At 39.9% G+C, this 13,222-nt stretch overlaps 1 protein-coding gene across 1 annotated transcript in view; it reads left to right on the forward strand.

Moving 5' to 3' along the window:
- Window positions 1-220: 220 nt before the first annotated feature.
- LOC120069442 (quinone oxidoreductase) overlaps window positions 221-13,222 on the forward strand; it is a 17,232-nt gene continuing 4,230 nt past the window's right edge. The window contains exons 1-4 of the mRNA XM_039021200.1: window positions 221-603; window positions 813-954; window positions 1,625-1,851; window positions 2,340-2,597. Coding sequence (XP_038877128.1) covers window positions 379-603; window positions 813-954; window positions 1,625-1,851; window positions 2,340-2,597 — 852 coding nt within the window. The 5' untranslated portion in view covers window positions 221-378. The remainder of the gene's footprint in view (window positions 604-812; window positions 955-1,624; window positions 1,852-2,339; window positions 2,598-13,222) is intronic.

Genomic DNA, 13,222 nt, shown 5'->3' on the forward strand with positions numbered 1-13,222 from the left:
TTTTATGAGTACAAAGTTAACTAAATTCTAACCTTTTTAAAAATAATATGGACCACTTTTATAATTTAACATTTTATTTTAAATGGCAAAATATTAAGTATAAAATAAAAAATCATCATAAAACTCTTGAATTATTATTATTATTATTACTATTATTTTTTGAGAAATACCTAAAGTTTACATTTATTCACTATAATTTGGCCCAAAACAATGTTAACTCCCCATGGAGAAAACAGTGAATGCTCGACAAATGACGAACTATAGTAAAGTTTGATTACAATTTACAACAATCAAATGAATTTCTACGGTCTGTGAGGTGTAATGCTATCAAAATCTGCTTCCGTCAGTTCATGCAACTGCATTACGAATCAGCCATAGATGTTCTTGCTAAGAACCAATTTCCAGTTCCACTGCAAACCCATTGTTTTCCAGCAGTTCTTCTACCGAATTCCGTCGTCACCCACTTGCTCCTTTGCCACTCATCGCTACCATTTGAAGGACAGGACTGAAAATTTCATAGCGAAAGCAATTTCTTCGCGAGCAGAATCGTCGGCCCTAGAAATGGTGAAGGCGATAAGAGTTCATGAACTTGGTGGGCCTGAGGTTTGTTTCCCCTCTCTCATCGTCTTTTCTTCGTTTCTTGATTCAGTATTCGATTCTTTTCTTTGGGTTGAGCATGGATTTATGTGGATTCTGTATGTATTAGGAGGGGGAAAAAACCCCTGCTGTAGGATTTGAATTAGTTTTCTTGTGGAATAACTAGTACGTTTTTGCTTTCTTGTTGGATTTATGATTGAAAATGATGGTAACAGGTTCTCAAATGGGAGGATGTGGATATTGGAGAGCCAAATGAGGGTGAGGTTCGAGTTAGAAATAAGGCGATTGGTCTAAATTTTATTGATGTCTACTTCAGGAAAGGAGTTTACAAGGCTGCTACCATGCCCTTTACTCCAGGTTCTGTCCTCTTCTTTAAAATTAGTTGTTAGATCATGGATTATGTGTAAGGTTTCTTTAATGGCATCTTATCCTTCTTCGATGTTTAGGTGATTTATTCCTGTCTGTGAGTTTGAAGGCTTTGGTTTACATGTGGACACATTTTTCTCTTATGGGATTTTTTCCCCTCTAATGCAGCCTTTGGTTGTGCCTGTGTATTATTTATTTATTTATTTTTTCAAAAAGTACGAGTACTGGCCTGTGTGATAAAGAGTTTTGTATGAAATTGGTTAAACTGAGAGCTGTGGACTATTGATGATATTGACATCAATTTCTGTAGGTTAGAGGTTTTCCATGTGGCTTACAATAGGTTTGGTCTTTGCAATATCATACAATTCTCAACTTGTTTAATTCCTTCATGCTTGAAATAAGTGGAAGAAGTCAGGGTCCTTGCCCTTGGGGACTCAAAATATAATTTCAAGGCTGAAATTTAAATTTTTAACTATTGTCCCTTTGGTATCCATAAGATATTGTATTCTGAGAGTTACCATTTCTTTTTACATTTTTAAATTTTTTATATATAATATAGTGTAGTTACAAAAATTACTTTGCTAATACTCGATTAGAGTGCAGGAGAGGTGATCCTTATTTTACATGTTGCATTATTTGAAAAAAAAAAATTACAATGCAGGCATGGAAGCTGCTGGGGTGGTGACCGCTGTGGGCCCTGGAGTAAACGACAGGAAAGTTGGGGATCTTGTTGCTTATGCTGGGAACCCAATGGGCTCATATACTGAAGAACAGATACTTCCTGCTGACAAAGTTGTTCCAGTTCCTCCCTCTGTTGATCCTACAATTGCAGCATCTGTCATGCTGAAGGGAATGACAGCTCAGTTTCTAGTCCGACGTTGCTACAAGGTTGGTTTAGTTTCAGAGTATTTATATTCGGATGTTAGATTTAAGGTATATATGTTTCGTTTACATGTCTTTGAGGGCAGTTAGAGTGTTTTTTCATCTACTTTACATGGATGTGCTGTATATCTCAGGAAAAGAATTGGCGCTTAATAAGCCTATATGAAAGGTGAAATTAAGATTTATTTTGTACTTCATTTTGGACCAATTAACTACATTTGGTTGGATATGATTCTGTGAATGATATCTTCTTATAATATTTAAAAGTGCTCCCTAAATGAGGCATCAAATATGAGTAATAAATCAGAACAACGTGACAAGTAACTTGGTTAGAATATTGTTACATGATGTAATTTTTTCATTTCATCGCATCAATCTTCTAAACTTCAAATATTGGGATGTTAGAGTTTCTAACTTGGCTTTCCCCACATATGTTATCCCAGCATTAAAAATATTTTTATGACCGACAAGCTTTGATCTGATATTCTCTCCAGGTTGAACCAGGACATATTGTCCTCATTCATGCAGCAGCGGGTGGAGTTGGATCCCTGTTATGCCAATGGGCTAACAGTCTTGGTGCCACTGTCATTGGTACTGTCTCAACCGGAGAGAAGGCAGCTCAAGCCAAGGGGGATGGATGCCATCATGTTATTATCTATACAAAAGAGGATTTTGTGGCTCGTGTAAATGAGATAACTTCGGGAAATGGAGTTAATATTGTTTATGACTCTGTAGGAAAGGATACCTTTCAGGTAATATTTATTCTTTTCATCTTGTTTTTATGTACTCTTGCAGAAACTCTAAGTTGTTGTGACTTGCAAGGAAACGTTTTTGCCAACTTCTGAACATTGCAGCAATTCTTAGAACTGCTTCTCTATAAACTGCCCATCTCCTCGTCAAAACTTCTTAGCTATTTCAATTACCCATCTTGTATTGGTCCAAAGCTGTAGTCTGTCCTCGGAGTGGAAGTATTACTAATGCTTATGATATGTTCGGGACCTATGAGAAGCATTAGTAAACTTTAGTTGATTTTAATTAATTCCCAACATTTTAATTTTAGAGTTATTTGTTGTCTTTAATTAATTTCTAGCTTTTAAGTGTTAAATTTATGTCTTGGTAATTATGAAGATGCATGGAAGATGGTGGTTGAAAAGATGGAGTCTACAATTAATAGAGTTGAATTAAATATGGTGGTTGGAAGATGGTGGATGGAAGAGAGTGGTTGGAAGATGGAGAACTCTTTAATGTTTTATGTTGACTTTTGCTACTTTACATTAATTGTATTAGAAACTCTATAAGGCTAAAGCCTTCTCCCCATCCATTTCTAATGAGATTATGATTTTTATGAATGAAACCTGAGATCTTATATTTGAGACTTTTCCCTTAGAATTTTACAATTCTTGTGATAGAATGCATGTGAGCCATTCAATCTAACCTTGATCAAGTTGATTGTGGAGTGACTCAATCTAGAACAAGATTTCCCAATCTTGCTTCTAGATCTTCGATCAAGAGGCAATCTAATTTTAGCCTTTTTCTCGAGATTGAACTAAATGGTATAGGGAGGTGTTAATTTCTTAGATTCAAAGGTTCTTGCTACATAATAGTTTGGATCTTTGGGCTGAGGGTTAGGGTTGCTTTATCATTTGATATCAAAGCTTTGTGTAACAGGGGTCAGTGTTTGAGACGATCAACCATGTGGCCCTTGGATGCTCTTGCTAACAAAGGGTGCACCAAGTAAGTCTTAAGAAGATTTTTGGCCTATTTAAGGCACAAAGGAACTCGTTGAGAGGTTTGAAAATGAGTAGGCAAGGGGTCTTAGAGTTTGAGTGAATGAGAGCTTTATTGGAAATGTTCAAGGGATACTTTACAAATGAGCCCCAATGGGCTATATATAGGCAAACCCCACCGACTTTAGGGGCTTGAGAACTGACGTAGGAGGTCGGTTAAGACTCTCCTAGAGATTTCTCTGTCTTTTACATACTTCTTAGGCCATACTAGGCCCTTCTAGATGCTACCAAGTACATACAAGACTTTTCTAGATACTCCTAGTCTATTCTAAACCCTTGTAAAGCATTTTAGAGTAAATACATATGGGCTGATGTTGGGACCTTCTAGCATGGTCTAGCGCCTTCCAGAACCATCTAGCATGTTCTAGCACCGTCTCGAGCCTTCTAGAGGCTTTCGGGGCTGTTCAGCCCTTTCTAGCACCGTGTGGCACTGTCTAGTGCATTATAGACGCGTCTGGGGTGCGCATGAGGGGCGTTGGCACTACCCAACCCCTTCGGGGTCTGCCCAGGCTTGTCTAGAGTCTTCCAAAAGCTTCTCGAATAGTCTGGAGCGCTTATAGGCTATCTAGCATCGTCTGGTCCTAAGGCGCGTGCGTCTGTCGTCCACATGCTGGGGCGTGCGCGTCTGGACTTGCGCATGCTAGGCCTTCGACCACGTGCTTGTAGGATGTGCGCGTGCACGGCTGTGCTAATGGCCATGTGTGTGGTTGCTTTTTGGGGCACTTGTCTAGGCGCCTATCCGGGCGTGTGCTTGTCTTGGCATGCCCTTGCATGCCTGTGCCTGGGCATGGAGTGTGTTGGGCATCCATGATGGGCTTGTGCCTGGGATAGGGGAGCACAAGTTGGCCTTATTTGGCGACTTGGGGATGCCTTCCAACAAGTCTTGACTCCTCCTTTGTTGTGCTAAAGGAGTATTGGGCCTTGCATTGGCACGATTTGAAAGGCCATTTTTGTGGGGCATGACACCTTCCCCCACTTGTTTTCGCAATGTCCCTGTTGCGCTTCTTCTCTTGTGGTGCCTTCTCCTTATCACTTGCATGGCAGTTACTAAGGCCTCTCCATGCTTTTTAGGGGGATCACACGGAGGTTGCGATCTTTAAGTACCAAGAGAGTGCTTCGGGATGGCACCAATAGGGCATTAGTTTTTCTGAAAAAGGCTAGACCAAGTACCGTCTTAAAGTCACCTTCAGTGTTTTTAAATGCCCAAGGCGCCTTAAGGCGCAATGGCCCTTTGGAGCCTAGGTGCACACAAAAAAGCGCGAGTTTTTTTTTTTGTGAGGTGCACTATATATAAAAATATTACATTAAAAAGAGATAGTATAATTGAAGTGGAAATATGGAAAAAAAGGGACCCAAAACACAAGAAAATTTGCATTTAGGTTTGGTAAACTTGATCTTTTTAGTTAATAAAGAAAGAAAATCCTTAATTATCACTATTTTTAAAAATAATTGAAAAGCCCCAAGGTGCGGGGCTTTGATCTGGGCTTCACAAAAGGCGCGCGTCTAAGGCATGCCTTATTTTGTGAGCCTCGCTTTTCCAAACCGAGGCACCAGACTTGCGCCTTGAGCCTAGGCGCACGCCCGAGAGGGCTTTTTAAAACACTGTCCATAGGTACAATGGTAAAGTCTAGCTTACCGTGTTAATCGCCTATCCTTGTTTTCACTCCTCAAGCTATCCCTTTTGTTGTTTTGGCTCCTGAGTTGACGGGTTTGATCGAGGTTCCGTCCTTTGTATATCTTAAGCCAAGTCGTTGAGCTTCTTGCACGTCCATAAAGTTGTATGTAGCTCCTGAGTCCAGCATCACGGTTGCCTCTTTTTCATTGATTGTGGTGTCCGCATAGAGTAGGCCCTTGTCTTTGCCTTTCTCGGCAGGTTGGGTCTCGAAGATGACCGTTATTTGCTGCAATGAGCCCGTGTATGCTCTTTCTCCTCTTTGTCCCGATGTTGTGCTATAAGTGCACTTAGGGCATTCTTGCTTGAACAATCCCTTGTCCAGTGTGGCCCACTACAAATGAAATATGGATTAGGAGGTGTGGTCTTGAGAGATTTACCTTCTCCCGTAGAAGAACCTCTCCCTTTTTTGCCATTCGAGGTTTGCGAGTTTTCCTCATCCTTCCAAGCAAGATCTTTCTTCGGTTCAGACCCTCCTTCTGCATTCAAATGAATGGACTTCTTGCCTTTTTGGGTGGAGTAATCCATGAGCAATTCAACAGCGATAATGGCATCATCTAGTGTTGTGACATTGCGCCTGTCAAGTTCCATCCTCGCCTAATTTTTTAGTCCATCTTTGAAGTAGATAAGGGCATCTTTATCCCATAGATCGTCGATCTCAAGAATGAGTGTTGTGAGTATGGTACTAGTTTGCCTCAAGCGTTTGAGTTTCCCTCGAGTCTTCATCTTGGCATTGTGTGGGACAAAGTGTTTACGGAGCCCGGCCTTAAATTGGCCCTAAGTGTTGATGCGACATTGGTCACGCTCCCGCTCGGCGTGTTTTCTTCGCCACCATAGCTGAGCCGCATCCCTCAAGAATGTTGGGGCATGGTTTATGCATGCATCATCATGAAACACTCCTGAGGCCTCAAAATATCGCTCTAGGCCAAACAGGAAGTTCTCCACCATTGTGGCATTCCTTGTGCCATCATACATGTCTGGTTTCGGGACTTTGATGCCCGATGTGGAGTATGCAACGGAAGGGGCACTAGTAGAGGCGGGAGTGCTAGTGCGTTGATGAGCTCGAGATTTAGCTCGAACATCATCGATTTCTTTACAAAGTCTATGAATTTCCTCTTCCACAAACTTACATAGATTAGATACTTCTGTGGAGAGTAAACTTACCTCCGACTTGAATTCTTGTCCAAGGGCCCCGATCATTTCCTTGGCTACCAGGGTTATCTCCGTGTTCTCTTGGACCAGCTCGTCAAAGTTATCACTCAACCGGCCAACCATGAGCTTCACATCCTCTAACTCACTCTCAAGGGTGGTCAGGCGAGTGTCGACATGATCCCTCGCTGTCGGGCCTCTAGACCTGGAGCGTTTGGATGTGGTGCATTGCTCACCCCTTCCTCGGGTGGGTTGGTCCTTCCACTTGCTGCTCGATTGGGGAGTGATGTCCCTCCTCAGATGCCATATGCTTGGCAAGAGATTAAGGCTATGTCGGGGGTCTAGGTTCCAAGAGCGTGGCTTTGATACCACCTGTCACGAGGGTCGGTGTTTGAGACGACCAACCGTGCGGCACTTGGATGCTCTTGCTACCAAAGGGTGCACCAAGTAAGCCTTAAGAAGAGTTTTGGCCTATTTAAGGCACAAAGGAACTCGTTGAGAGGTTTGAAGATAAGTGGGCAAGGGGTCTTAGAGTTTGAGTGAATGAGAGCTTTATTGGAAATGTCCAAGGGATGCTTTACAAATGAGCCACAATGGGCTATATATAGGCAAGCCCCACCAACTTTAGGGGTCTTAGAATTGACCTAGGAGGTTGGTTAAGACTCTCCTAGAGACTTCTCTATGTCTCTTCCATACTTCTTAGGCCATACTAGGCCCTTCTAGATGCTACCAAGTACATACAGAACTTTTCTAGATACTCCTAGTCTATTCTAGACCCTTATAGAGCATTCTAGAGTATGTACATGTGGGCTGATGTTGGGACCTTCTAGCACGATCTAGGGCCTTCTGGAACCATTTAGCATGTTCTAGCACTATCTCGGGCCTTCAAGAGGCTTCTGGGGCTATCCAACCCTTTCTAGCACTGTGTGGCACTGTCTAGTGCATTCCAAACGCATCTGGGGCGCGCATGAGGGGTGCTAGCACTGCCTAGCACCTTCTGGGTTTGCCCAGGCTTGTCTAGAGTCTTCTACAAGCTTTTCAGACAGTCTGGAGCGCTCACGGGCCGTTTGGCATCGTCTGGAGGCGTTTGGTCCTAAGGCACGACGCAGGGTGGTGTGCGCGTCTGTTGTCTACATGCTGGGTCGCCCGTCTGGGCGTGCACGTTTAGACTCGCGCACACTGGGAACTTTGGCCGCGCGCACTTGGCCTTGCGCGTGCTAATGGCTGTGTGCGTGGTTGCTTTCTAAGGTGCTTGTCTAGGCACCTATCCAGGCGTGTGCTTGTCTTGGCATGCCCTTGCGTGCCTGTGCCTGGGCACGTGGGTGTATTGGGCGTCCGTGATGGGCTTGCGCCTGGGATAGGGGCCACGAGTTGGCCTTATGTGGCTACTTGGGGATGCCTTCCAACGGGTCTTGACTCCTTCTTGGCTGTGTTAAAGGAGTCTTGGGTCTTGCATTGGCACAATTTGAAAGGCCATTTTTGTGGGGAGTGACATTTGGCTCTAGATCAGGTATATCTTTCCGTTGTTGCAAGGCTTTCTTATTTCCTACGTACTAAAATCTCCTGCCGTACTGATTGGCAGAATAATCCCCCAATCTAGTTCATTGGGAGAAAGTTGCTTGGGCTAAATGATGTGATGAAAATAAGAAAGGAGAGAGACCAACACACAGTTTACGTGGAAACCCTAGAACGGGGAGAAAAACCACGATACAGATCTATTTCTTATTATTTTAATTGATACACTAAATACAAGAGAACAGAGTGAATAAATAGACCCTAAAGAGCCTTAGGGTGAGAGACAATTACAATAAAACCCATAGGGTAAAACCCTATTTTCAACACTCCCCTCAAGTTGGTGCATAAATATCAATAAGACCCAACTTGCTAAGACAATAGTCAAAATTAGGTCTCAGTAACCCCTTGGTGAGAACATCTGCCACTTGTTGATTTAAGGGAATATAGGGGATGCAAATGCTCCCATTATCCAGTATTTCTTTAATGTAGTGTCTGTCGATCTCTACATGTTTGGTTCTGTCATGCTGGACTGGGTTGTTTGTGATGCTTATTGCTGCTTTATTATCACAAAACAACTTCATTGGAAGCTCCCTGTCTTGATAAAGATCAATCAGCACCTTATTTAACCAGATTTCTTCACATATCCCTAAGCTCATTGCCCTGTACTCAGCTTCAACACTACTCCTAGCCACCACTCCCTATTTCTTACTTCGCCAGGTGACCAGGTTACCCCAGACAAAGGTGCAATATCCAGAGGTTGACTTTCTATCAATGACAGAGCCTGCCCAATCAGAATCTGTATATGCTTCAATAGTCCTTTTTCCAGACTTCCTGAACATCAGACCCTTACCAAGGGTTTCCTTCAAGTATCGAAGAATACGCTCAACCGCATTCATATGTTCCTCATAGAGAGCTTGCATAAATTGGCTTACCACGCTTACTGCATATGAAATATCTGGTCTTGTATGGGACAGGTAGATCAAATTCCCAACCAATCTCTGGTACCTTTCCTTGCTAACAGGAACTTCGTTGTTTATAACACCAAGTTTTGCATTATACTCCACGGGTGTGTCAGCAGGTTTACACCCAGTCATGCCTGTTTCTTTGAGCAAGTCCAGTGTATATTTCCTTTGGTATTAAGAGGACATTTTGTTGAATTTTGGGAAAATTCAAAATGTATTAACTTATATTAAGTTGCTAAGAAATCGAGGTGTTTCAATTAATCGTGGTTTTTATGTTGGAGTGAAGCTATGTGGACATTTTAATTCTAAACAAATTAAATTTGAGAATTATGTCATAGTAAATTATAATTGTCATTTTGCGAAAGGGCAGGGCGTAATTTCATTTAACTGCTTTATTAGAGGCGAAGTTATATGAAATTGGATTTTTATATGTCACCAAATCTAATTTCGCAAATTAAATGTCAAGAAATTAATTTTCTTTTGAAGGGGTTAGTGATCTCGACAAATTTTTATGTTTTGATAATTAAATGTTCAATAAAATAATTTCATTTTTCGGAAGGGGGTTATGTCAAGCACTCCGGCAATATTTAATTTGAAATTAATGTCAAGTAATTAATTCATTTGGGTGATAGGGGTTAATTTAAATTCCTTTGTGATTGAATAATTTTAAGGGCAAAGTATAGATTTAAATTTGGATAGCAATGGTCTAAATTCAAGAAGATTTTGGATGATGGAATCTATGATGGGTGGTTGTTTGCTCAAGCTTCGTTGGGTTAGGAATTGAATCAAAGAATTATTATGAAAGACTGTCTGCTGGATCGATAATCTGAACTTCTAGGTATCGGGTAAGTAATCTTAACGTACCTCGGACATTACCCAGCGTGTCCAGGTCATGTAGATTTACTAGGATATTGACTGATGGTTTTAATGTTTAATGGTACGGTCCTCTGAAATCATGCAGGATTTAAAACAGAAATCTTAGATGTCGCACAGAGACTGTTCGATATCTACCATCAACAATAGCACGACCCTTGCACCAAGCTATGTACTTCACACTACCAAATTAGCTTGAATTCTATTTGCCTCATGACGGACCGACATGAGACTGTTCTCCCGTCATGCCATATTGCTGCAGGCCACTATCGCAACTACGCAACCGCCAAGACCTGTATCCTGTATGTTATCAGAACTATGATGATAAGTATATAATCGTATGTACTATAAGAGCCATGTTTGTGATACTTGTGATGTTAGATAATTAACGTAAGATCGTCCCTCACTGCCTAGGTTAAATGTCCATTCAGATGATTGTGCTCTTCCTTAGGGTTCACCTAGATGTTGACATTCATCACCTTCAGCGATTCAAACAAAGACGCGTTGTGTTATCCTATCGGGATTCAACAGAAGATTCGTGTTTCCTATCAGCGATTCACCTAAAGCGTGGTGTTTTCCCTTCCCACAGGCGCATCCACTAGAGGGTTGTGTTTCCTTCGGTGATTCCATACAGGTGGTGCTTTCCTTCAAGATTCACTAACGAGGTTTGGGAGTCTTACGAGACTTTACTAAGAGGTAGTGGGCAACTTATACTACAGATAGGATAAACATCAAATTTTTTCTGTAGTATGTGTCCCATGAGGAATAGAGATGATTTATATGGTTTCACCAGAGGTTATGTCACATGCTAAAGGACATGATGACTTAATCTAGCCTGACTTCCTGATATGTGTGGATTTACTTAGCTGAGTATTTTATACTCACTCCTGTTCTCATGTTTCATATTTAGTAAGTGGTAAAGGACCGCGCCAGTGAATGTAAAAGAAGGAATCCTCATGAACGTAGGCCACTGAGGACAATTTTTAATGCTTCCTCTCATCGTTTTAAGTAGTTCTTTACTGTTTTTAACTTCGGTCTTGAATTTTGAAACTTATCGTTTGGATTTGGTTTTCAGACTTATTATTTCCGATTTACGACTTCATGAAGTACCGTTATCATTTGATTTTAATATTTTGAATTTATGAATATCTTTTAATGTTACGCTTATTTATTTTAACATTTATTCTGAATATAACAAAGGTACTGTCGTTTTAACTTCCCATGCATGGCATGCATATTAAGTAGACGGCTTAACTTGAAGTCTTAGCGAAGTCGGATCGTCTAGCATTTAATTATTTAATATTAAGTTAAAATTAATAGTAATGAACATACTTGATATGTAAATTATTAATTGACTAAGGCTATAATTTTTATTTATTGCATTCCTCATGATATAATAAATTCTACATTTTTGCCAGGATATTAAAAGACGCTTATATCAACTAGGTTTTCAAAGTTGTTCTAGATAATTAATATCGCTAGATTTACAAAAAGCGAAATAAACAGCAAATGATTATATCTGTCTTAATTTCCATCATGAAAAAATAGTGAAACAAATGGGCTAAATATTACCAATTTAAAACTCAACTCAAACCGTTGCGCATGACAAAAATTTCAATGTCAAACCTCCTGTATCTTCAAGGGAGAGGCTACCAAACAAAAATTCTTCGAGAATTATTTACTGAATAAACACAACCAAAGGCTGAACCATAGTGTGTAAGTGTTTTTTTTCTTTATTTCTTTTTTTTTAAATTCTATATTTATATTTTTTTTTACCCAAAATGTTGGTGAGAGATTTCCAACCTTCAGTATAAATTTTCATGCAAGCAAGTTAAGCACTCACACTCATCTGTCGGCTTATAGTATCGTTTGTCATTTCCTACCAAATTTAGTTATTCAAATGGTAAAAAATTGGAACCTCTTACTTCTAGCAAGTTTTAAAAGTTGGATCCTTAAATATCTTACAATAATCGTAGAAAGTAAAATCCATAAATGATTCAAAAATTGAAGCTATTAAACTTATACAAACATCTACAATTTTCTATATAATTATCTAAGTTTGATAGGTGCCATTTTGACCCAATTTTAAAATTTATTATAATCTTTGAGGTTAGAGATTTTTAAAATTGAAAATTTAAGGGTATACGATTGCAACTACAACCATATACTTACCAATACAATATTTTTATAACTGTAGTATTTTAAGCATTTCACAATCATTATATGAGGTTTATTGTTAAATATTAATAAATAGAAAATAGATGCCCATATCGCTTGGTGTCCCAAAGGCGCATGTGTCCTTGGTGCTCGCCTAATCCATTCATTCTAGCTTTGGCACTTTGGCCCTAATACAATAGTTGGTAATTCTTGTGGAAATCTTAAGACAACCTATAAATTGGTGCGAATTCCATTTCACAATTTCCGTATTATCCACATTTCATGATTTTGTGTTATTTTATTTTTTTTAAATTTTAGTTTTTATTTATTTCATTTATTAGTATATAGTAAAAATTATTTATTATATTCTTTTCAATATTCTTATTCCATTGTGTTCCTCAATTTTCATAAATGTTATCCAGGCACCGAGCTCTTGTCGTAATTCTCCCGGCTTAGATAGGTCCTATAAGGTATGTCGATTTTTTATCGTTCGTTATAGATTTAATTAAATTAAGAGTGCTATCTTGCATATTTATGTACATATTAAGAATTCTAATTGGTGGAATTGGTGTCCTAGATTCTTCCAGACGTGCTCGCTGTTTGTAAATGATACACAATGATTGAATGAATTAAGATAATTGTTATTATCATTCTCATGGCATTTATGTAATTTCAATAAGACAAGCTCATGATTTTCTTAGCGTGAACTTAAACATTATAAGTGATATACAAGTGGATGCATGCCTTAATCTAGATTAACCTAGAATTAGCGTTTGTAATGATAAAGGATTAGGTGATACCGTGATCCTTGTGACACTAGCGGTATGGTCCGGCTTTGTAGATGTTTGCAAGTGTTGTAGACTAAATATACAGATGGTAGATCCGACGCATTGCATGTGAGACGTGCGAGCGGGGAATGGTCCTTATAACAGAAGAGTTGTTAAAGACCATAGACTCAGAGATGACTTAGACTCTGTATATATGGTCGTGATACTAGCACGACTTACATCCACTGAACGAGCCATAGGTGATTACGACCTCAATCTGAGTGTTTTGGGAACTCTACCTTTGAGGGCGATCATTTGATTAGTAGCGGCTGAGAGTGGCCCGCATTTCCAACTCAACATGCCTACGCTTTTGGGGACTTGACTTGATTGGGAAGTTGGAAACTCAAGTCACAAGATGAATTCACTCCTTTCCCGAAGTAGGGATAATTAGAGAGATCTGCTCCCTTAAAGGGCTAAATTCAGGGCTTGAACATA

This window comes from Benincasa hispida, unplaced genomic scaffold (assembly GCF_009727055.1).
Source record: "Benincasa hispida cultivar B227 unplaced genomic scaffold, ASM972705v1 Contig395, whole genome shotgun sequence".
NCBI lineage: Eukaryota > Viridiplantae > Streptophyta > Magnoliopsida > Cucurbitales > Cucurbitaceae > Benincasa > Benincasa hispida.